The 23,780-nt window shown below is 36.5% G+C and overlaps 2 protein-coding genes across 4 annotated transcripts; one reads left to right on the forward strand and one right to left on the reverse strand.

Annotated features, from left to right (window-relative positions):
• Nucleotides 1-4,972, reverse strand: LOC103710613 (glycine-rich RNA-binding protein 4, mitochondrial-like). Its single transcript, XM_039128373.3, has 5 exons — nt 4,821-4,972; nt 1,505-1,662; nt 1,330-1,398; nt 671-777; nt 1-548 (listed from the first exon to the last, which is right to left on the reverse strand). The coding sequence occupies exons 2-5, from the start codon at nt 1,638-1,640 to the stop codon at nt 387-389; spliced, it is 474 nt and encodes a 157-aa protein (XP_038984301.3). The 5' UTR covers nt 1,641-1,662; nt 4,821-4,972; the 3' UTR covers nt 1-386.
• Nucleotides 4,973-9,135: 4,163 nt separating this feature from the next.
• On the forward strand, nt 9,136-22,205 carry LOC103710612 (uncharacterized). 3 transcript variants are annotated; one of them, XR_604653.6, is made up of 4 exons: nt 9,136-10,372; nt 19,817-21,086; nt 21,205-21,741; nt 21,811-22,205. XR_604653.6 is itself a non-coding variant. In XM_008796427.6 (3 exons), exons 1-3 carry the CDS (start codon nt 10,295-10,297, stop codon nt 21,687-21,689), a joined length of 1,833 nt encoding a protein of 610 aa, XP_008794649.4. In that variant the 5' UTR covers nt 9,136-10,294; the 3' UTR covers nt 21,690-22,205. The 3 variants fall into 3 exon arrangements, 1 of the variants encoding a protein (XP_008794649.4); XR_604655.6 differs by having other exon boundaries at nt 21,874-22,205; XM_008796427.6 differs by having other exon boundaries at nt 21,205-22,205.
• The last annotated feature ends 1,575 nt before the right edge of the window (nt 22,206-23,780 follow it).

Consider the following 23,780-nt stretch of genomic DNA (forward strand, 5'->3'; position numbering starts at 1 on the left):
TATGCAAAATCTCAGCTTCATCATATATATATATAATGATACCCATAACCATGAATTTTCATGTCTTATGAACCTTTGAAAATTCTTCCTCATGAAACTGAATTTTCCCAGATCCTCCCTCCATTTCCATCATACTCCTTGAGTGAAAAGTCATTGCATGAAAATAAATCACTACAACTGAAAATAATGTGTTACAAATCAAGTAAATTTTCCATTCCTTATTTCAAGTACCATGAGTCTAGTGCTTCAAAGCATGCCGGTCTTTTGAGTATAATGATTTGCTTCAGTCTCAAACAAAACTAAATTAGAGAACCCACAAACGCTGATGGTAATGCATAGACTTGCAAAGCAAGCAGCATAACCTTAGATTTTCATCGACAAAGGCTTCAAAAACCCCTGCCAGAATCCCCATCAAAGTCATTTTGACCTGCAGAGCCACCACCAAAACCACCACCACGGCCGCCATATCCACCACCAAAACCACCACGAAATCCACCAGTGGGTCTATCATTAGCATAGCTTACACGAATGTTCCGTCCATGTAGTTCCTAAAGATAGCAAGATCAACATTAAGCAGCCATCAGTTGGCAAGTGATATATAAGAAATCTTCACATACATATCAGACTAATTTGAGTTGTTCAAAAACAAAATAGAAAAAGGCAGACAAACCTGGCCATCCATGCTAGACATAGCAGCACTGGCAGATTCATCACTATCAAAATTTACAAACCCAAATCCCCTCGACCTTCCAGTATCCCTATCAGTGATAACCCTTGCTGCATCAAATAATAAAGTTAATTCACAATTAAGGGCATGAGCTGTTTGGCACTAACAGTAGGCTGACTACAGGTCCCCACCAATTTCTTACATGCACCATAAGTTACATGGTATATGCTTTGCTTTACCTAATTTACACAAACCAAAAATGATATCTGCATGTAAGCATGCATTATGTATGTGGCATTAATTCTGACTCAAGAATTTCCATCTATTAACAAGATTATAATCATCCAAGAATTGCTATACTTGTATCAACAAGTTGGCTGATTATAGGTACCCACCAATTCTTACATGCACCATAAATTACATGGCATATGTTGCCTTGCTTGCCTAACTTATACAAACCAAAAATTATTTATGTATGTGAATGTATGTACGTACATATGCATGTAGCATAAATTTTGACTCATGGAAATCACCATTTTGTTTTACACTCAGGGTGTTCCATCCATTAACAAGATTATAATCATCCACGTATTGCTAACTTGTGATCTTGTGTTTATACTAGGTCTTTACTTCCAAAGTGCAGCTCTAAATTATTCACTAACCTTCAGTCACATTTCCAAAGCAGTTAAACGCCTCCTTAAGCGTTTGGTCGTCGGTACCAAAGGAAAGACCTGAAAGTGACATAAAAAACAACTAAAATGTACATTTTACACAAAAAAGGTGATGCATACATGAAATAGTTCAAAACTTCTAATATAGTATGGAAGCCATTCATACCGCCAACAAAAAGCTTTGAGGATGACATATAGCGGGTTGAATTAAGCAAATGCATCATAGGAACTGATCTGCTTGATACACCATTCTTCAGAACCCCTTGCCTAACCAGATTACCAAGTTTGTTGCAGAATGCCATCTCCCCTCCAAGATGTTTGGATCTGTTCAAAACTCACGTGAGTAACCTTAAATAATCTTGTCTGATTAATACCAATGAAATGATTGGAAATGCATATCAGAAAAAAAAAGGTATTTCATTTGCTTCATCTTGTTGCTACAAAAAGGAGAAAGTAAAACAAAGTGTGCATAACAAAATCCCAAGTAGAATAATTGCACCAAGAGCTCAAGAGCCATGATAGATATTCTACTTAGTTATATGTAACTTTGTGTCTGTCTGCTTTCACTCTTTTTCCATAAAAAAAAAAAAAGTGTGTTTGCTTTTGAGGGGTCGCGAGGCGCTGGAAAACCTGCATCCTATTAGTAGGAGTGCTACCCAACCAGTCATTGGATCACAAGATCAAACCAGCTCCAGTAACTAAAATTGATTCCATCCATGTAAAAGTGTTGTAAATTAATCCTCATTGTCCTTCTAAACCATCCAAAGCTCCTTAAGACATCCTTCCTATAACCTTCAGGGTTTTAAAAGTGAAACCCTTAAGGATTTTGGCAAAGAAAAAGTGCAGATGATCTCAAAATTATAACTATATAGACAACCAAAATTGCCAATTGCCACTCTTACATAAACATGACAAAGCCTTATAACACTCGAAAACTCAACACCTGAGGCATTTAACTTAGAATAGCAAACAGTAATTATAAACTATATAGACAACCAAAATTGTCAATTGCCACTCTTACATAAACATGACAAAGCCTTATAACACTCGAAAACTCAACACCTGAGCATTTAACTTAGAATAGCAAACAGTAATCTCGTGATAAAAAGCCAGCTCAGTGTACAGTATCACGAGGTAAAGAAATCAAGATACAACGTGAAATCGCTTTAACTTCTGCACTCAAAGATTGAGTTCAATTCCAATCTAAGATTATTGGGAAATAAAGACCATACATGGAAAATAGTTACAATCTAAGTTTCTCATAGTTCATACTAACATAACTACTAGTGCAACATAACTGAAACTACAACTTTTTATCCTTCAGGATTTAAATAGTAAAGATATGAAAATCCAGCATCCATCTTGTTAATCCATGACAATAGCTGAGTTGTTGCTCAGCTTTGATTTACAACCATAACAGTGAAAGTTATGCTTTCTGTGGATGCAGGAAAAATAATTGACCTGTTTTCCTTGAACATTGATGAAGGATACAGAGTAGCAAGACAGAGAAAAACAAACAAACATTTGATAATTAGATACACAAGGGAATAACCAAATTTCACTATCTCCAGTTAAAAAAAATAAGATAATAAAAATATCCCAAATGTCTTAAATCTGATAGTAACATGACTGATTAGAGAATCCAATCTAACCATTTGTTCTTTTGAGCTTCACAGATAGCTTCCCTCAAAGATCCACCACATTAAATAATTAATCAGCCTGAGCCAACCCAGGGGCCGTGGTCCAAGCCCCATTGTGCTTAGTTTAAGCCCCATTCTTCCTAAACCTGTTCTCATTTCAGACCAGGTCAAGCCAACTATGGTCCAAGCATAAGCAAGCCAAAAGCCCAGTATTGTGGGTGTGTTCCTTCAAACATACATACACAAGCATGTAATTAAATGCATATATAATAGATAGACATGGCTTTCTCTAAATAACCCATATTTATTCATAAAAAAATAGGAAGCATGGATTCTTCAAAACACATGCCGTGTCCACATCGGGATACTGATACTTGTCAGATACTCCAATACTCAAGAAACCTATTTTACAAAATTAGAAACATACACTCAGATATGTCACAATATACTTCCAATACACGAAAGCTTGTCTTCAAATTCAGCATCGTTGCAACAAACCTTGTTATATTACCAGCCAATCTCAGATCTTTTACAGTAAATGCATTTTCCCCATGTAAATCTGAATCAATGATGCCGACGTAGCAGATCCTTTTGGTTAACTTTTGATACAGCTTAGTTAACAATTGCGTGGCATCCATTGCTTTTTGAACATTGCACTATAATCATCCTCGACATTCAAAACTATAAATCCCAAAATGACATATTGTAGTCCTCTAATAATTAATATTGCACATCAGCTTCACAGTCACAGATTTATATTAGCAGCTTGTCTTCTAAAATCTGCTTGATATTGCAAGACCATGATACCTACAGATTAACCAGCAGAGCTTGGAACCTCCCTTTTTCTTCTGGAGTTAAACATAGGAATGGGGCTTCAGCTTATTCCTTGTCATATAAATTCACTCACGGACAACATTTTGATTCATCACTTTGTAGAAATTCATTCTCAATTCTTAACTAATATTTATGCTTACATCAAAAATTTTACCATTATTCCTCTTAAAACCTGGTTGTTCTTATAACCTACAAAGTAACCTCATGTGTTAAAATGCACTATCCCATTTGTTGTTGACACAGACCATTACCATGAATCAATGAACTTCAGCAAAAAGAAGAAACGCAGATCCTATATTTAACACTATTGTAAAGCCAGCCAAAGCAACAGCTCCAGAAACTCATAAACAAGAAGCAGTTGAATTTTCAATGCACAAGGTTCATCTGTATGCATAAAACAGCATAGAACAATTTAGCTTCGGCTAAGAGACACAGCATACAGCACCAAAACCTCCAAGAAGTACACTTACCTTAAGTTAATGAAACCAGTAGTAGAAAGTAGAAAGCATTTTTACCCATACCAGCTTTCAAGCTTATAGTTACAAAAAGATCAAAACCACAAAAAAAAACAGCAAGCCATATAAATCAAAAAAAATAGCCGGTAGCCTCTCTCTCAAAGATCAAAATACTACTCAAAGATCAGTAAGCCATAAGAGTCAAAGAAACAGGTGGTAGTCACACCATTAGTGTGCTCTTAATATAAAAGAAATAAGTGTGTTCATGTTATAACTTCTATAATCCTTTATACTCTTAAAGCACGTAATACATCGAAACAATGGAAGATATCAAATCAAACCCCTCTTTTTCTACATCTACGAGTCAATTGCTCGAGGCTAATCTTTAAGCAAAAGCATTAAAACATAAACGGAGATGGACCAAAAATTTGGTCAGAAAAACAGCAGAGTAATATGAAACTCATAGATAGAAAAGAAATCGATTTGATCTTTGATTACCGGAGATACAAAGAAAGAAAAGAACGGGAATTTCCTCAAGAACTGAGGATCTTACCTTCAGAAAAGTCGCTCGGGGAACGGAAGGGAGGGAGATGGGAGGAGGGATAGGGGGTTTTAGAAGAAGAGGGGGGCGGCGAGTTAGGGTTTAACCTCTCGGTGACGCAGCGATAAAATATCTTGCGCCTTTATATAGCATCGGCTATGGTGGGTCAGGCTCTCGCCTTTCGTGAATCGTCACTCCTCTCCTTTACATTATCTCATGATCAAAGAGAAGGACAGGTGATGGACGGCAGTGATTGGTCCCATCGGTGGAAGGAATGATGCCCGCAATGGTTGTGACCAAGGCTTCATATAGGCCATGGCCGGTTAGAGAAATAAAGAATTCAAGCAAAACAACTTTTACATGTACATAAATTAAATCAAATAAAATTTTAAGAATATGGTTTGCATGAAGTAACCTCGTTATCTATCGATAACTATATCATAGGGCCATACTTCAAATCATAGAAAAATCAAGTTGCAACAGAAAAATAATGAGCATCAAATATATTCTCACTCCAATACTTTTTTCGGATAGCCCATGCCATAGTTAATAATAGATAATCACTCATTTTAGCCTATGTAGCAACCAAAAAGCTTTAATAAAGCTAATTTCGTTTTACCTTGAAGAGATAAGTGATAATATATATATATATATATATATATATATATATATATATATATATATATATATATATATATATATATATATATATATATATATATATATATATTATAGGCTTGTTAACTTGCCGAGCTAAGCCTGAGCCTGCGAGGCTCGGGCTCGGTACCGAGCTCTGTATTGGGCTCGAGCTCGGGCTTGTTTGGCAAAGCAAATGCTCGGCCTTGAGCTTATAAAGCTTGTTTCAATTACGAGCTCAAGCCCGAGCTTGAGCTCGGGCACCTCTCCTCCTTAAGGGCCAAACCGAAGATAGGTCCATCAGGCGGCAGGGGCCACCGGACCCTCTTGGAGTATGCTGGGAAGGGAGGGGTTGACGTGGGCGACGACCTCGCCATCCTCCTTGCCCACATCCAGCGTGCCTGCAAGCGGATCGCCGCCGTGGTCGCTTCTCCCTTCAATTCCGAGCTTGGCCGGCAAGGCAGCGGCGGCGATGGAGATGAGTCATCATCTCCTCCCTAAGGGCCAAACTAGAGATCGGTCCATTAGGGCGGCGGGGGCCACCGGACCCTCTTGGAGTACGCTGGGAAGGAGGGGCTAATGTGGGCGACGACCTCGCCGTCCTCCTTGCCCACATCCATCACGCCTGCAAGTGGATCGCCGGCATGGTCACTTCTCCCTTCGATTCTGCGCTCGGCCGGCAGGGCAGCGGTGGCGGTGGAAATGGGTCATCGTCTCCTCCCTAAGGGCCAAACCGGAGATCGGTCCGTCGGGCGGTGGGGACCACCGAACCCTCTTGGAGTACGCCGAGAAGGGAGGGGCTGACATGGGCGACGACCTCACCATCCTCCTTGCCCACATCCAGCACACTTGCAAGCGGATCGCCGCCGTGGTCGTTTCTCCCTTCAATTCCGAACTTGGCCAGCAAGGCAGCAGCGGCGGTGGAGATGCTGTGGGCAGCCCCGCAGCAAGTTGGGGGAGGAGGATGGTTGGAGAGGAGGGGTCGGAGAGAAGGGCCTTGGCCTTGGGTTGGAATCGTTGGATGCAGGTTTCCAAGTGATCTCGACCGTCGGATCCCGAACTCCTTCGGTCGTATTAAGTCACGAGCTTCATTTGGGCTCGTAAGCTGTTCGGGCTCGAATTTTAACGGGCCTCATTTTGGGCTCAAGCTCGTTTGACTAACAAGCCGAGCTCGAGCCCGAGCAGCTTAGCCTATTAACAGACCTAATATTATATGCTTTAAGAATATAATGATAATTGATGAGCCTAATGTATGTTGTTGACCTATTTTTCTATTAGTTTAAGCTTTTGGATCAATTATTTAATTGATATGGTAACTGTTCTTACATTACCATGATTCTTATTTGACTTGTCTCTATCTTGATTCAATTATCCTTCTATGTTTGTGGTTTGGGACTCACATTAGGGGGGGGGGGGGTTAAGCCCGATACATATTATTGAGTCATTCCTTATTAGCTTAAGCTTTTGGAGTCAATTAATTAGTTAACAATGTTAAATTTATTATTCATAAAAATACTTAAGATGTATTTGTGTACTAGCCATTGCTCTAATAGTAATATTATCCCTTTTATATAGGGTTTTGATATGCACAAGCATAAGGTACAATGGATCTCTAACTCTGTTTGGATGCCTATAAATACAATATAAGCACATAGGAACAGATGGCCTGATGAGTGATGACACCTTCAACTATCCAAAACTAAAAAATTGGAAATAGTGGAAAGGATGAAAACAATATAGTGAATAAAATAGTAGTGGGAAGAAGAGAAGGCAGTGAAAGAAAAGCCTAGTATAAGAGCTTCATACTCTGTGGAGAAACTCAAAAGTGTGTCCCTATACAAACACTGGATTTTGGACAAACCCACCAATGCTCTAATCAAAGTTGGAAGCTTGTAGTTTAAGGTTGGTTATTATGGCCACCAGCAGCTAGCTAAGACAGACAACCTAATGAAGAACCTCCAGTAGTTTTGATACCCATTAAAGCCTAAGATTACTCAAGAATATATAAAATTAGATGTTGGAACTTTGGTCCAATAAGCACATGCATGCGGCCATTGGACAAGAAAATCACAAGTAGTCTAGGTTCTACTAGTTGATAAAATAACAAATACAAAACTATTTGCATCTATACTTCCACTATAGGACTGAAAAAAATGAACTAGTTAGTAATATTACTTCTTTAATGGTTGGATTTTTTGGGCTTGTCTAATGCTCTATCAAATGGCAAATAACAATAGAGACGATCTCTAAATTCCAAGAAATACGAAAATGATATGCATCACTTCAAAATAATTGGGGAAAAGTTTGTTTGCTAACTAGAATTTATATATGCAACCCTTTTTCAAGGCCTCTTGAGCATCTGAATGATTGGATTTAGAGCGCACAAAGTTTTTATCAGATTTGAATCACCTACAAATTTGTTGATGTTTTTCTTATGATCTCTCTTTCTTTACCCTTGTATGAAGCATAACCCCGTGCTTTTGTGTTTGGAATTCAGGAGTAATCAAATGGCATTAAGCGATAGAAAGGGCATCATAAAAATTCCAAGCAACAAACATCAGAAAGCGATCCAATGAACTGGGTATTGTATACCGTACATTTATGATATACGGTATAGGATATAGGGTATAGGATAATACAGTGTACGGTATACGGTATACGCTATAAAATTTAGGATATATGGTATAGGATATATGGTACATAGTATAGGATATACGGTATACAATATAGGATTTACGGTATACGGTATAGGGTGTACAACATAAGGTATATAGTATACGGTATAGGATATATGGTATACAATATAACGTACACGGTACATAGTATAGGACATATAGTATAGGATATATGGTATAGGATATACAGTATAGAGTATGCGATATAGGGCATACGATATAGGGTATGTGGTATAGGGAACAGGGTATAGGATATGCGGTATAGGGTATACGGTATGCGATATAGGATATACAGTATACAATATATGGTATATGATATACGACATACGGTATAGGATATATGGCATACGGTACAAGGTATATGGTATACACATAGGGTATACGGCATATGGTATACAACATGGGGTATATGGTATAGGCTATAGGATTTAGAGTGTATGGTGTAGGGTATACAGTATATGGTATAGGGTATACATATACGATATAGGGTATATAGTATATGGTATATAGTTTAGGGTATACGGTATACGACATATGGTATATAGTATAGGATACATAGTATAGGGTATATGATATAGGGTATACGGTTTATGGCATAGAGCATACGGTATACAGTATAGAATTTTATGTTGATCGAGGATTTCACTATATTCTATCAAACACATACTTGAATTTCTAAAAAAAAACCATGTTTAAATTTTCTTATTAATACAAAGGTATTATCATTATTCTAAACATAGTATTAATTATAAAACACTAACTTTTTTTTTCTTGGCTTAGTATCGATTGATCCTGATAACTAAAGGCTTGTAGGCCATTCTTGTCTCTCCATGATCACAGTTTTAACATAAAATAAAAGAAGAAAAAGAAGGAAAAAAAAAAGTTACCCTTCCCATTCTAGCAGGAATTACCGGCTTCGCCGCCTCCAGAAACACATTACGTTAAAAAAACTATATCTTGGAACGAATGACACCGTATTATATTAAAATAATTCTTTAACCATGGCCTTCTATAAATAACCCTCCCACAACTGGTCCTCACCCTTCTCCTCCTCCTGGGGTTTTTGATCACAGCGAGAGGGAAGAAAAGCGGCCGCGGCTTCCCTTCCGTCCGCTCCTGCGCATAACCTACGAAGAATAACAAGTCCTACCTCGGAGTAGAAGTTGATTTCTATCGAGATTATTACAGAGAGTTCGAGAAATAGAGGAAAGCTTCGATTTCTTTTTCGCCCTTTTCCTGCCCTCGCCCCTTGTTTGCCCTCAAATCTTTCTTCCAAAGCTTTTACTTTTGCTAGAATTCGAAGCTTTGGATCTTCTCCTCGAAATCTCGATCTTATCCGTCCCATTCTTCCTTCCCCTTTTCCCCTATCCGCCCCCTCCCGGGGAACCCCAAAAAGTCCCCTTTTCCCAATCTTTTTACGATTAGGGTTCCTCTCCTTTGTCCCGGTCGCCCTCGGCGTCGGGTTCCTTGGGGTTCGGCCTTTTGGATTGGAAAGCTTCGACTTTGGGATCGGCGGACCAGTCTATTGGGGCTTCTGGAGTGTTCTGCAGATCGGATTATGGATTCTGGTCCTTTGGATCTTTGTTCTTGCCGCGGTTTCAGTTCTGCTTGTCGGGTCTCTCTTGCCTGTTGAAAAAAGAAGGCTCTTTTATTATCTCTAGTTTTTGCTCCCGAAACTTGGAACTCTTCATGGTTTAGGACATGGAAGTGGACTGCACTTTAAAGATTATCTCGGTGCTGTTCCAATTTCGGTATAGTTGCTTCAAGCGATTGTTTTCCTGCATGTGTATTGGTGTCTTGGTTGGCTGGTGATACTATTCTTGCAAACGGGATCTTGGAATTTGCTAGGGGTGGTGCCATGACGACCGCTTAGGTTTTTTGACACTCCCCTTGGATTCGGAATGTGTGGTTTAAAGACAGTAGGAGGTCAAAATTTTGCTTTACTGGTTTAGTAAGTTTCTTTGTAGTTTGATTTCTCTCCATTTGGAGGTTCCTTGGGCTGTCATTTGTCTCTTTGTGGTGACGGGTTGTGATGAGGGCAATGGCGAGGTTTTGAAGCTGGAAATGAGTTTGGGGACATGGTGCATGGACAGGAGCATGGCCAGCGGTCGGTTCCCTTACTGGAACAGCTGCACTGGAAACTAAGTCTTGTAGCTGATTCAGGGTCCCCGTGCAATGTCTCGCTGCTTCCCGTTTCCACCACCAGGATATGAAAAGAAGCCAAGGAGTGACAACGTAGATTTACTAGCCAAGGTGCATCTTCTATGCGCTTGCTTTGAATTCCACTAAATGCCCCATTTTATTAGCGTCATCCAATTGACTGTTCGCTTGATTGTCTATCCCATAAATCTTTGCCTTCATGAATTTCTACTGTATATTTAGGAAGTCAATATTTGATGCGGGCAAGATCTTATGTTTACATTTGTTGATCTTAATCTTTATGACTTTATTGGTTCTGATTTAAAGAGGTTCATGATTATAAGATTTGCCCTATACATAGAAAGATACTACAAATATGAGCATGGATAGCGTGATATTCCAGCCAAAACTATACAGGTAAACTTATTGCAAGAACTGATATCCATCAAACTTGCTTGTTATTGTTGCTGAGTCTATTCATGCAGTTTCTGTTGTGAGATTTTGGTGTACAGACAACATGACGTAACATGTGTCTTATGGAATTCTTGAGGATTGATACAGTATGCAATTGAAATTTTGCTTATCCATATGATTATCAGGACGGGAACATATTTTCTGATATGTCAAAGAAATTTCTATTATCAGTGAAATGACAGAGTGAAGAATTTACTAAGCTGGTTTACTAGTCCTTGTTTTATATAGAAATCTGCTGACTCTCATTTGCAACCCGTATATGTGATGAATTATTCTGGTATGGAACTGCATCTTTCAGTTTTGTGGAAAACAGGGATGATCATCTAGACTTTTATTGTACTAACTAAACAATTGACATATGAATATTATCATTGCAATGAAGATCTAATGAATTTTATTTTGAGTCTGCTTCTTATGTTGAGATGATTTTTTAGTTGGATGAAAATGTGTAACAACATAGTCATTGCATTAACCATGGATACATAGGGCTCGTTTGGTTCGCGGGAAGCATTTTTTTCATAGGAATATGACTCATGAAAAGTGGATTTCTAAGAAGAGGATGCCTGAAAAAGTACTTTTGGCATGTTTGGTTGCACATGAAAAAGTGACAGATTTTCAGAGTGCTTATGTTTGACCGTCCACTTTTCTAGAAAAGTTATGTGTAATTCCTATTACACCCTTAATAAAAATTAGGTATTTAATGCTTTGGATCAAATAAGGATAGCTGAAGGAACTTTTTGGAAAAAAATAAAAATGTTTCGATTCTTGGCTCATGGAAAAGTAACTTTTTTATGTTTCTCATGGGAAAGACTTTTTCATGAAACGTCGAAATCATATTTCCACGGGAACAACTTTTCTGTCTCTCTCCTTTAAAAACTCCAACCAAACAAGAGGCATCTCTTTACTTTTCCATTGACCATACTTTTCCTCCTCCTTTTTCCGCGAACTAAACGAGCTCATAGTAACAAACACCGCTTTCGGAATTTGACTCCAGTTTCTGCTATGAAGTCTTGTGCCACTTCTTTGCTACAAGCTGATAATGAATTATCATTGTTATTTTGCAGTATCAATTTCTTTTCAATTTGATGGATGGTGTCCTTGAACTATTTGTGGCTTGCATATCATGGTATTGTTCAAGTCCCTTTGGCTAGATCCTTGTTTTCATTCCCTTTTTTTTCCTTTGGAAATCAGTATAATGTAATAGAAGCCCTCTTCTTCTTGATTTTGAACATTCACTGATACAACTCCCTCACAAGAGCATGGGCTTAGGATTGTGTTTTGCTTGTGCATTCTCCAACTCCCTCTTTATTTTTACAAACAGAAGTTCTGCATCTGTGATTTTAGAGATGCACATTGGAGTTCTTTCTTTTCACAAAAATGGGACTGTGTTTCATTTGCCTCTTCATTTCATTTGTTCCTTAGGAATGAACACAGCTTCCTGTATTGTAAGTTCTAATCTTCCCCCTTAATCTAGAGTCTTCCAAGATTATGAGAATTTTGGACAACTTAAATTGTGATCATATTGTAGCCCCCCTGCATGCCAACTAACTTTATAGCTTTCATTGGTCTCTCTTTTGCCTGAATTTGCCTCTGCCAGGAATTTGACCATTTTCTAAGGCATTAGCATATTGTTGACAGCTGGTTGTAGGATCTCCTCAATTCTTCCGTGGAGTCTCCTCAATTCTAAGGCATTAGCTGACCATGTTTGATAAGAAAAGGTTGTTTGATTGGTGTGGGTGACTATGATTTTCCTGTGTGTATGGTCTCTAAAAATGTTTAGGGTAATTAGTTGTCCAAGCGTTCATCAGTTTGAACGAAAAAAAAGGCAACTAACAAGTGGATCCTACACCCATGCTAGTTTAAATTAAACTTTGTATTGAAAATTTTGTTAAATAGAGAATTATGAATGAATGAGAGTGGGCAAATCATTTGTAACATAGGATAAGTATAGTTCGAGGCATTTGCTTTTGGCAAGAAATGAACTTGTTTATTTATTTGCCATTTGATGTCAAAATGGGGTGGCTTTGGTGCAACGGTGAGGTTGCTCTATCGTGATCTATGTGTCACGGGTTTGAAACACAGAAATAGCCTCTCCGCATGCAGAGGTATGGTTGCGTACATTTGACCCTCACCAGACCTTGTAGTGGCGAGAGCTTCGTGCACTGGGCTGCCCTTTGTGTCAAAACCCGCCGGGTTCCGAGTTTTTTTTTTTAAATAATTATAATCTCTAACACTCAATGACCCAAGTTGATGCTTAGGAATCCAAAGTGGTCATCACATAACTGATGCTCAAGTTTATAAAGCTGTGACAGAAGAGATGGCATTCTACATCAGCACTTATATTAAACTAAATATTGATGAATGCATGTTTAAGTAAAAAGTCTATCCTCAAAGGTCCATGAATCTCTTGAATATAATGTTCTGTTGGATTCCTTCAACCATTTTTGATACTTGATATACTTTTGGTCCTTAATTCTATATTCTCAACTCTTTAAAGTTACGTTCTGCTTATCATTAATGGATCTTGGAATTTTATCAGCTTCTTCCATTTCAATTTTTCATTTTTTGGGTGTTATTTTGTGGTATTATTTCTCTTGTAGAATAAAACAGGAAACACAATAACTGTAACTATGACATCCAAACCCTAATCATTTATCTAAGAACATGTATGTTCTATTTTTTATCTCTTTGGCGCAAACTTTAGCCTATAACCTCATTTAGGCTTTACATGACCCTTGTTACTCTCAAGGAAAATTTTATGTCAAGTTACATTATGTTATGAAATCGTAGTCTCTCTTCAGTGTATTCATTTTCCTGCCCGATCTTCTTGCTGTTTTTTGGTAAATTGATCTCTATATTACCAAGGGACAAGGGTTATGATGGATTTATCCCCATTTTAATTTATTCCTATCCTTTTCTTTAGTTTTTGTTATGTCTGCACTTTTCTATGATTAAGCTGGGATGAATCGCCATATATTCTTACTCTACAATTTATTTTGTTATACAATCTTGTATCTTATGAGACACAATTCTTGACATTTGATCTTTCTATTGGACACTTGTTGCCCTCAAAAGTCACTTCTTCTAAGATTTAATATGTGACGAACTCCTACATTTCGATTTAGCTTTACTTTACCATGCTGATTCTTATCATTAATCAATCTATGTATGTTGAGAATTAAGATGGATATTTATTGACATTTTAATTTAATTCTATCCTTTTTTTGTGAATTGACCTTTTCTATTAATTAAGCTGGGATAAATATGGTACATTTTTACAAGTTTCTCGAACTTACTTAAAAAATGCTTCAATCAGCAAATAGGCAATAGAGCTAACTGTACTTTTTATGTTCTGAATCATTGTATCTTCATATTTCATAAAATCGTTTGCGTTTCTACTTGATCTTCACGACCTTTTGTTTGGTAAATTTATGTTAGATCATTTACAAATAACATATACAAATGGTAAATTTCAAATTCAATAAATGCACAATCACTTCCTAATAGAACAAGTTGATATTTTTTAATAGCCTAAAGCCAAATCCTGATATAGGTCTTCTTTATTAAGAAACATGCTAAATTCACTATAATCAATATAACATCCCGATATAGGTCTTCTTGATTTTTGTTAATATTTGTTTGCTATGCACTGCAAAGTCACCATTCATAATGGCTCTTTGTTATTTGCTTTCTTAAAGTTGATGTACATCAATCTTATATTTCTCCATCCCCCTCTTCTCCAATTCTTTTATTTATGCAGGAAAACATTCTTGTGATCTTCTATCTTGTTACATAACCATACTAAGGATGCAATTATGTGCATCCCTTTGTTTCTTAGAAATTAATGTCAAAATACATTTCCTTGAGTCATTCAAAGAAATGTTGTTTCCAAGACCTGATTAAATATGCTAGTTAATTAAATTATTCATCTTTCGGAGACTTTCAGACTTGTGTTTTGTTGAGTCTAAAGCCCTGCCGATACATCATCTCCTTTCTTGCTAGGGATGTATGATTTATTGTTGGGAAATGTATTTTGTTTGGTTGAAATTAACATGTTCTAGTGAAGCAGGGTGCCGACCTCCCTCTTCCTCTACATTTTTGAAGATTTCTTGTGTAACTTGTGAGGACCTATGTGGGGGTGTGTGTTTTAGTCCCACATTGGCTATGCACTAGATAGATCTTGGATACTTATATAGAGCTACGTAGTCCAAGTAATACTTTTTGGATAGCCTTTGTGGGTAAGGTTCTGGGTTGTTATAAATAATATCGGAGTGGACCCAGTCCATAGCCCATATAGACTAGGGTACATTGTAGCACAGACCATTATCGTAGTGTTTGTGAGTGGATTTATGATATTTATAATTGGATTTGAATGGATTTGGACTCTCAACCTGATGAGGACGCTAGAGCTTAAAGAAAAGGAGTATGCGAGGACCCATGCAGGCAAGGTTCGCTGTACCGGTCGGTACCGATCGGTACCGAGCGTACCGTACCCGTACCGATGGGTACCGGTATCGGTCCACCAATGTCGGTACGGTCGGTACCGAGCGTACGGTACCGTACCGACACTCGGTACGCCTATACTAATGCGGCACCGGTACGAGGTTCGGTACCGGTACGGCGAACCTTGCATGCAGGTGTGTGTTTAATCCCAAATCGACTAGGCATTGGGTAGATCTTTGGTACTTATATAGGGTTAAGGAACCTAAATAATACTTTTCAGCTAGCTTTTTTAGGTGAGGTTCTGGATTGTTGCATAACTTCATGATGATATCAATCAATCCAAAGATTCCGAATTTCCTAATGTGGATTCTGTAAAACATGGAGCCTAGAAGGAATCCTTATTTTAAGTATCTTTGGAAATATCTTTAATGCTGTAAAACATTATTCAACTCTCCGGAAATACATTCATCATCGTTATTTAAAATTTTAGTAACTATTAAAACAAGAATCCCTCATCCTTTACAAGCCATGTATCTAATATTATAATATTCATTTGTATTGGTTTTATACCACATAGTTCTCCCATCTATCTTGCATAGTTATGCCGGTATCCTTTATAGGTCAAGGTTTTAATTTTCAACAGAAATCTATTAGTTTCTCGACATTGATCCGTTTCAGCTAATAGCGAACCAAATTGACCCACAGTTTTTTGGTTGTTTTAGTCAATTTCAGCCAAAATTGACCAGTTTCGGTCCAGTTTTGGCAGTTTTCGAAACCGGCCATGAATATTATATTTTTAAGTTTTATCTTGATTTTGCTATCATTTTTTGTCATTTTTTTGTTTTTTAAGTATGTCGGCTATATTTCTAGCAAAAAAAAAAATGTCAGCTATATAGTTCTAATTTTATATGGATTTTTTTTCTTAAGTTAAAAGTGGGATGCATAATAAAGATAATTCTTTTTGGACAAGGCCTCTAATGGCCCTTATCATTGTACTCTACCAGATTTTGCATTGTTTGGTTGTTCTGTCCTTTTTTTTTTCCTTTAAGATAAGTGGTCGCTGATTAGGTTTCTTCTCCTATAATTGTATCAGTAAATATTAGTCCATGTATATCTTAATCTTAGAATTTTGAACAACATCACTTACTTTTCCCTCTTCTGAGGAGTAATGAACTATTTTAGTTTTTATCGCCTTAATCTGCTGTCACATCATATTTTGATGCAAAAAATTTTAGTTTCTACAATCTATTTTATTAAAAACTGAAAAAAATTGAATCCATTCTTCTTTTTGTCCCATCCCTTCTCTTCTTGCTCTGCCATTTCCATTTATAACCACTAGTCTGTGATGCATGCTCAAATTTGTATTGTCACCTTGTTCTTGTCCGCAGTTGGAATCCTGTTATGACAAGTTCATTTGCTATCTAAAATCATCGGGTATTCATCTTTATCTTTGAAATATCCATTCGATAATTGCATAGCTCCTATGCTCCAGTAAAACCTAAATATGCAGTCCTCTGTCATTTTCTTCTTTTAAAATCCTTGTGAAGGCTTTATCCAAAACCCTGATACATGTTCGTTGAAAGCCCTCTTATACCTGTCTCAAATTGCAAGTGCTTAAAGAAAACGATCAACAGATTTCTGATTCTAGTTGAGATCTTTTATCTTCTTGGTGTCTTATCTCTAGAAATAGTTGATATTGGATTTTCTTTTTTAAAAATTATCGTATTAATGTTGCATCTATATTTTCTCTTTATCCTAATTTATAACACTTCCTTTACTTGGTATATTCATTCAAGGCTGTGTTCATGCATATATCGGTATCATGTTTTTCCTAGCACAAACTATGCGGAGGTTGTTTCATAATTCCATCTCTTAAATGTTTCTAACTTATGCATTTTTAATCTGGTAATAAATTTCATACTACTTTCATCCAAGTTGCTTTTGGTCGGACTTTTATGAACCTTAAACTTGTATTCGAAATAAAAATTGGCTAGGGCTATCTGTAGTTTATGCCACATGTTCTTATAAAGTCAGATGGTTTTCCCCTATTTTATCTTCTTTGGTGTGACTCTCACTCGAGACTTTCCTCTAATGCTCTCATTTGCAATGCTACCTTTCATAATTCTACTCCATGTCCAAGTTGGCATCCTTATCTTTGCTATACTGATCTTATGCTGTGGCTCCATGTTTCTTATTGATACAATAATGCTTGTTTTCTAACTATATGATGTAGTTTGGATTACATCTTAATGATATTCAACCATCAGTCATTTACCCTTGGATAGGTAGCTAATGCAATTTTTCAAGGAAGATCTTTGCCGCTACCTTATGATTTTGTTCTTTAATTCTTTCCTTTATCTCATAAAAGTTCAGTTTATAGTTGAAGTTTTGGTTCATCAAGCTTTTAAACATCAAAATTCTACAACTTGCTTAATCCATATAATTGATTCATATAATTGACTACAACATTCCCATGTTCATCAATAAACAACATCTTCTGCAAACAACCTACAGTAAGGGATCTTTCCTTAATTATTTGATTGCTAGTGAGCTCTGGTAGAGGTGTATTAAAACTGGAACTTCTATACATGAGTTGTTCATAAACTTGTCTTGTTCTTCCATATTTGTCTATGACAGTCTAAAAATTTCTATTTTTTTCTCATTCTTGCAGGTAAACAATCACAAAAGATAAGCGCATATACACATAGCAAAGAGATTTCATCCATGATTGACTTTTATAGCATGAAGCTAAATTGGTTTCTTGAGTTCCTAGTTACTTATTTTAATATCTGTACCAATATAAAATTCATAAGTCCCAGGGCCCTGCAGTCTGTTTTGCTTCCATGGTCGACTCTCCCTTACTTTCACAGCATAACTCATAAGTTTGATCAAACAACTTGTGCAAATATGTGATTCTTTGTTATTCTTCCAAGACCTGGTACCACCATACAGACATAAATATATAAATGTGTTTTTTATGAAATTAGCATATTGCTATCTATGTATACATTCAAAGATGTGTTCACTGCGTTGTTGGTGCTTTGATAAACTCTCTTTTAGGTGAAGACTTCTTGGTATTTTGTAGAAACCTTTTCTATTTATTTATTTTTAATAGTGATAATGATTAACAATAATTTTTTTCCGAGGGGGAGGACAGGGGGACAAAAGCGTCCAGGTCCCTGAAAAACAAATTTAAAGCTATCCTGTATATAATAAAATGCCCCATAGCATTAGCTAGCACCTGATCCAACAACTGAGATGGTAATTGCAAGTCTAGGTTCGCCAATTGGTTAAGGTATTCCCTACCCCAACCGGCCACTCTGCTGGCTTGTTACCTTCTTGGAAGACATCATAGGCTTTTATGCCGAGTCTGGACATCGGTAGACTTTATTATTCAAGGGAAGACTAATATATGACTTAGGATTGTCAATCCAAGAAACAACCATGCCCTTGTCTCCCTCAATCCAAATCTGATTGTCTTTGAGAATGTGAATGGCATAATGTATATACTTGCATGCTTCATGGAGGTTCTGTTCTAAGTCAAGCAAGATGCAAAACATAATTTTTTGTCAATGTAAAAGAACTTTCTTCTTGTTGGCATAGAAATCTTGTGTAATCACTATATTATGTTGATATACTCTTATCATGTCGTTGCTAATAATATTTCGAAATCAACAAGCACCTGTAATATTTTGATTGCCTGTTGACTTTCTTTGCTTTGTTCTCATTTTTCCACTCTGTAATTTTATACTTTTCTTTCAACGTTTATTTAGTCAATATAAAATATATATAAAAAAATCAACTGTTGTGCCATGCTGACCATGTCCTGAGACTCATAATAATAGAATTGAGTCTGTGCTGGTTAGAACGTACTAGCATGGAGCCATGGCCAATTTTGATGGGCATAGACCAATGAAGATGACGTATGAGTATGTACTGCTGAACATGCACACACTTGCTAACACATAATGTGGCTTTATGGCAAGGACTAAGGTCACATGATACTTCAATCATGCTTCATTGTGAATGGTAGTTATTGATTGAACGAAACTCCTTTTCTTAACATAGTTCTCCTTCTCTGCTGATGTGTTCTCACTAATTTGATCATCGAGACTTCCATCATCCTGGTAGTGCTACTCCATCAAATTAAGGAGAAGGTGAGATTTGAGTTCTTGTTTAGGAAGGGAGATGAGAGTCCTCTACTTTGCCTCTTAATCATCTCATACAACAAAGTACAATAGAAAGCTCTGCATTCATTCATTCTTCTTGCAATATATTGTTCTAAAAAGGAGTGTTTTTATTTTGTTTCCTTAGGTGGATTCTTTGCATATTGTCTGTTTCATATTCCTCTTTGAGTAAGTCATGTGTAGTATCTTCTCTGACCCATTTTTGGGCACACTGTCCTGTCATTGGTTCATGTAGTCCTTGAAATATTATACATCTTGTAATCTTTATATTTGAAATATTAGAGGGATATTGACAGTGGTATTTTTATGCTGTGGCCTTGTGGTTTTAATCTTCTAAACATGTTTCTCCTTCAACGTGTTGCCATAATATCGGGTGATTGAATTTTTTGAGAGGTGATTTACTTTTGGCTGTGGTCAAATTTGTAGCTAACCTAGACTGAAAAACAATTTTCAGGAGAAGAACAAAGAGAAAAAGCATAAAAAAGAGAAGAGGGACAAAGAAAATAGAGAAGGTAAAGAGAAAAAGGACAAAGACAGAAGTAAAGATAAACACAGAGAAAAGAAAGATCGAAAAGAAAAGCACAAAGACAAGAAAAAGGATAAAGATAAGGACAAAAGCAGGCTATCAGAGAATAGAGGAACTGAAGAACAGACCGAGGGTCACCATGGAGACAGATTTGGGGAATGCAACCCGAAGGCTGAGGAAGGCGAGAATTTTAGATTTACAGGGGAGTTGGCCAGGAGGATCAAGGATGAAGAAAAGGGGGCTGCAAGCAGAATGGTTGAAAACTTCACCAGTTCAATTCAAAGAACCAACGAAAAATCGAATACTGTCACTGTGGTGGAGAAGAAAAGAGTTGCAGGTAATGAAATGGTTTCAAATCCTATTGGTACAATGCAGAGGAGAAATGATGGGATGGGCCATCCACAGAATAACTTTCCTAGTCCACTTCAGAGAAGAATTGAGGGTATTGGCTCCAGAACTGCAATGCAGAAGGAAAGAAGTGCGAGTAATGAAGTGGTTGCAAACAGCATTAGTTCAGGGCAAAGAGGAAACACTGGGATGGTCCGACCAGCAGAAAATTCTGCAAATTCTATTCAAAGAAGATATGAGGGCCCATGCATTGCAACTGCATCAGAGAAGGAAAGAGGCACAAGTAACAAAATCTTCTCAAAATCCAGTGTTACAGTGCAAAGGCCACATGATGGGATGGGCCGATCAGCAGATAGTCTCTCTGGTTTATCTGGTTCCATTCAAAGAAAAATTGATGGCGTGGGCCTTGCAACTGCAATGGAGAAGGAAGGAGGAAAAGGTAATGAAATCATTCCTAACCACATTATTGCAGAGCAAAGAAGAAATGATGGGATTGGAAAATCAGTGGCAAAGGATGCAGATAAAAAGATTGAAGGGAAGGAGAAGACCAAAGAGAGGGGAGTATATGATGAAAAGGGAGAAAAACACAAGGACCAGAACCGGGATGAGAAGAACAAAGGAAAGGATCAAGATAGACACCATGAGAAGGAAAAGAAGAAGGAAAAAATAAGAGAGAAAGGTGAGCACAAACATAAAGAACAACATAAACGAAGAGACAGTGGAAAAAAGAGTCAGATAGATAGTCTAAATATGAAGCCCTTAGCCCCTCAAAAAGACAATGACAAGAGATCTGGCACTGATGTTAATACCAAGAAGAGGAAAGAGTTTGAGATGAATGGTTTTTTGCATGGTGAGTTTGATTTACTAGTTTCTCTTATAATTTTCCTGTAGGACACCATTTGGAATTTTGTAAACTTCCTATTGTTTTTGTTCAGTTTTACATCACTGTATTTGCCATGTGCCCCCAGAGATTGATGTGCGGCCTGACAAGTTTTCAAGAGCAGTACCTTCCTCCCACCTCCCTATGGAGAATGGCAGAACAGTGGGGTTATCTCCTGTTGCTACACCATGTTCTTCCATTAATCCCGGAGTCATAAATAACGCCATGGCAGAAAGAGTCCTAGAAATTAAGGATCAGAAGATAAATGATATTGTAGAAGCCAAGACACCTTCAGCTGACTGGAGTCTAGTTCCTATTGGAACTAGTGAGAAGGCCAAAGCTTTCTTGAAACCTCCTCACCCTGATGCCAAGTATCTAAGCCAGATATATTCTGTTCCCAAAATGGAAGAATGGCCTGAGTCTGATGATCAAGAGTGGCTTTTCAGCAGTAATCATGTCCGGCCAAAGCATAAGATGAAGTTTGAGGTTGATGAAACACCCCAGGTGTGGGCCCAAGCATTACGGATCGAGTCAGCGGATGCTATTGCTTTGCCGTATGTCATTCCTTTCTGATACCACATATCATATTTATACCCGAATGCTGATCCCTGGATTCACATTGAAGGTATGGCAGCATGGCAGAATGGATGCCTGTTTTTCTTGCTGCCTTTTTACTCTAATCCTGTTTTACCAGGTATGAGCTTGGACTTCTTGCGGTTACCAGCATATGCTAGTGACATTGTCCTGGATTCTTCAGGTGAAACTGTCACCACTCATTGCATGCTCCCCATCAAATGGACTTGGATATATCAACATTTCATTGTCCATACCAATTACAAGAGCCCTTTCAGGTAGAAACTTCATGTGATGCAATATCTGAAATCCATACCAATGAACCGAGATGGTGATAGACCCTATAAGTTTTCATTTATCTCAAGAATCTGAGTTCTTATTTGGAGGAGGGAGTGGTCTTGCTGCAGAACCACACAATTTTGATTTGTATCATGTAAATCTTTTCATAGTTAGAAATGTAAAATAGAGGGGCAAAAAAGATATAAGAAAATGAAAGAGGCTATCGTCATTCATTCATTCTTTGTTATTTGGTGGTCTGCTGACTTTATTTGCCTTGCGGGGAAGGTTGGGTTATTTAGTAGCTTACGGGAGGCATTTACTTGTGTTAGCTGAAGCATTCATTCATCAGTGCAGGTGATCATTCATGAAGTTATGCTTTCTAAAGGTTCCCTATGCAGAGCCCCAAAAGACATCTGATGGAGATGGGTAGGCACATCACTTTCGCTAAGAAACGATTTTACATTTTGGCCATCTTGTCATCATCTTATAATTCTCTCCAAGTGTTGTGTGGATGCCATGGGAGTTATTTGTTAAATCTTTCAGAGTTTGTTCTATTGAGGGTAATTTGGTATGGAATAATTTCCATATCAAAATACCATATTTGGTATAAAAAAAAAGGGATGGATGATAAAATAACTGATCTATTGTACGGAGAGAAGATAAAATAAATATCATTAGGGAGATAGTATTTTTTTCTCATGCTAGGTCGTTGAGTGGAGATAATTTGAAATTGTCATTGCTTGATGAAAATGCTCTTATTTATATTATATTAATATTATATTATTATATTTTATAATTAGTATATTAATTATGTTAATATATTTTATTATATTAATATATTATGCCAATATTTATCATATAACTATTAATATTAATGTATATTTATTGTATATGAATTATAATAAATTTTAATATATATAATATTCATTATTAAATTTTCTTTACTTTATTTATATTAATGTAATAGATATCTAAAATATATAACTATATATTCATATAAATTATTTATATTAATTATTTATTTTTTATGCTAAATATATTAATCATTACTATATATTAATTACACATGTTATTTTCTATAATTAATATATTTAAAATTTAAATATATTATTTATAAATAATAATATAATTAATGTATTAATATTAATTATTAATAAATATTTATTAAATATCAATAAATTTAACATGTGATTTATTGATCATTAATATATTTACTTATTAATAAATATATTTATTGTAATTATAATAAATATATCTATTAATATATCAAAAATATACTAACATTTATTTACTCTAAGAAATATATATATTCTAATATATATATATCTAATTTAAAATATTTGTTAACTCATTATATTTAAATAATCAAAATGGCTCATATTGGCGGTCTTCATGTAAGTGGATATAAATTGCCAACAAATAGACTGAATAAAAAAAATCATTATTTGAATTGTTTATTCAAGAGTATGATTGAAAATTTGGTAATATTGCTACATGAGATTACTTCTAACCAAATATGGTAAAACAATTGGCAATAGCAGTAACTCTACTTTTCGATGCTGTTTTTTGAAGTAATTTTTTCACCAACCAAACATTATAAAATTTATTTTTCTCTGCAGTCATGTTTTCAAATAAATGATTTCCTGATGTACCCTAACCACACGAACCTTATAGATAAAATAAGAAGTTAGCTTTAAAATTAGTGCCGGAACATGTTTTCTCTACTGTGGGCATAAGTGGCACTGTAGCAGGATTTCCCCCCAACTTATCTTTTAAAGTAGCAGAACAACCGCTTGCGTTGGTTCCTTGCAA

The sequence above is a fragment of the Phoenix dactylifera genome, chromosome 11 (genome assembly GCF_051530095.1).
Source record: "Phoenix dactylifera cultivar Ajwa chromosome 11, Ajwa_hap1_PhDact_Kaust_v1.1, whole genome shotgun sequence".
Classification (NCBI taxonomy): Eukaryota; Viridiplantae; Streptophyta; class Magnoliopsida; order Arecales; family Arecaceae; genus Phoenix; species Phoenix dactylifera.

Coding starts and splice junctions, on each gene's coding strand:
- LOC103710613 (XM_039128373.3), bottom strand. CDS start 1,640: ATGGCATTCTGCAACAAACTTGGTAATCTGGTTAGGCAAGGGGTTCTG. Junction 1,399..1,504: donor CTCAAAGCTTTTTGTTGGCG/GTATGAATGGCT, acceptor TGTCACTTTCAG/GTCTTTCCTTTGGTACCGAC. Junction 549..670: donor TGTCTAGCATGGATGGCCAG/GTTTGTCTGCCT, acceptor TGCTATCTTTAG/GAACTACATGGACGGAACAT.
- LOC103710612 (XM_008796427.6), top strand. CDS start 10,295: ATGTCTCGCTGCTTCCCGTTTCCACCACCAGGATATGAAAAGAAGCCA. Junction 10,373..19,816: donor ACGTAGATTTACTAGCCAAG/GTGCATCTTCTA, acceptor AACAATTTTCAG/GAGAAGAACAAAGAGAAAAA. Junction 21,087..21,204: donor GATGAATGGTTTTTTGCATG/GTGAGTTTGATT, acceptor ATGTGCCCCCAG/AGATTGATGTGCGGCCTGAC.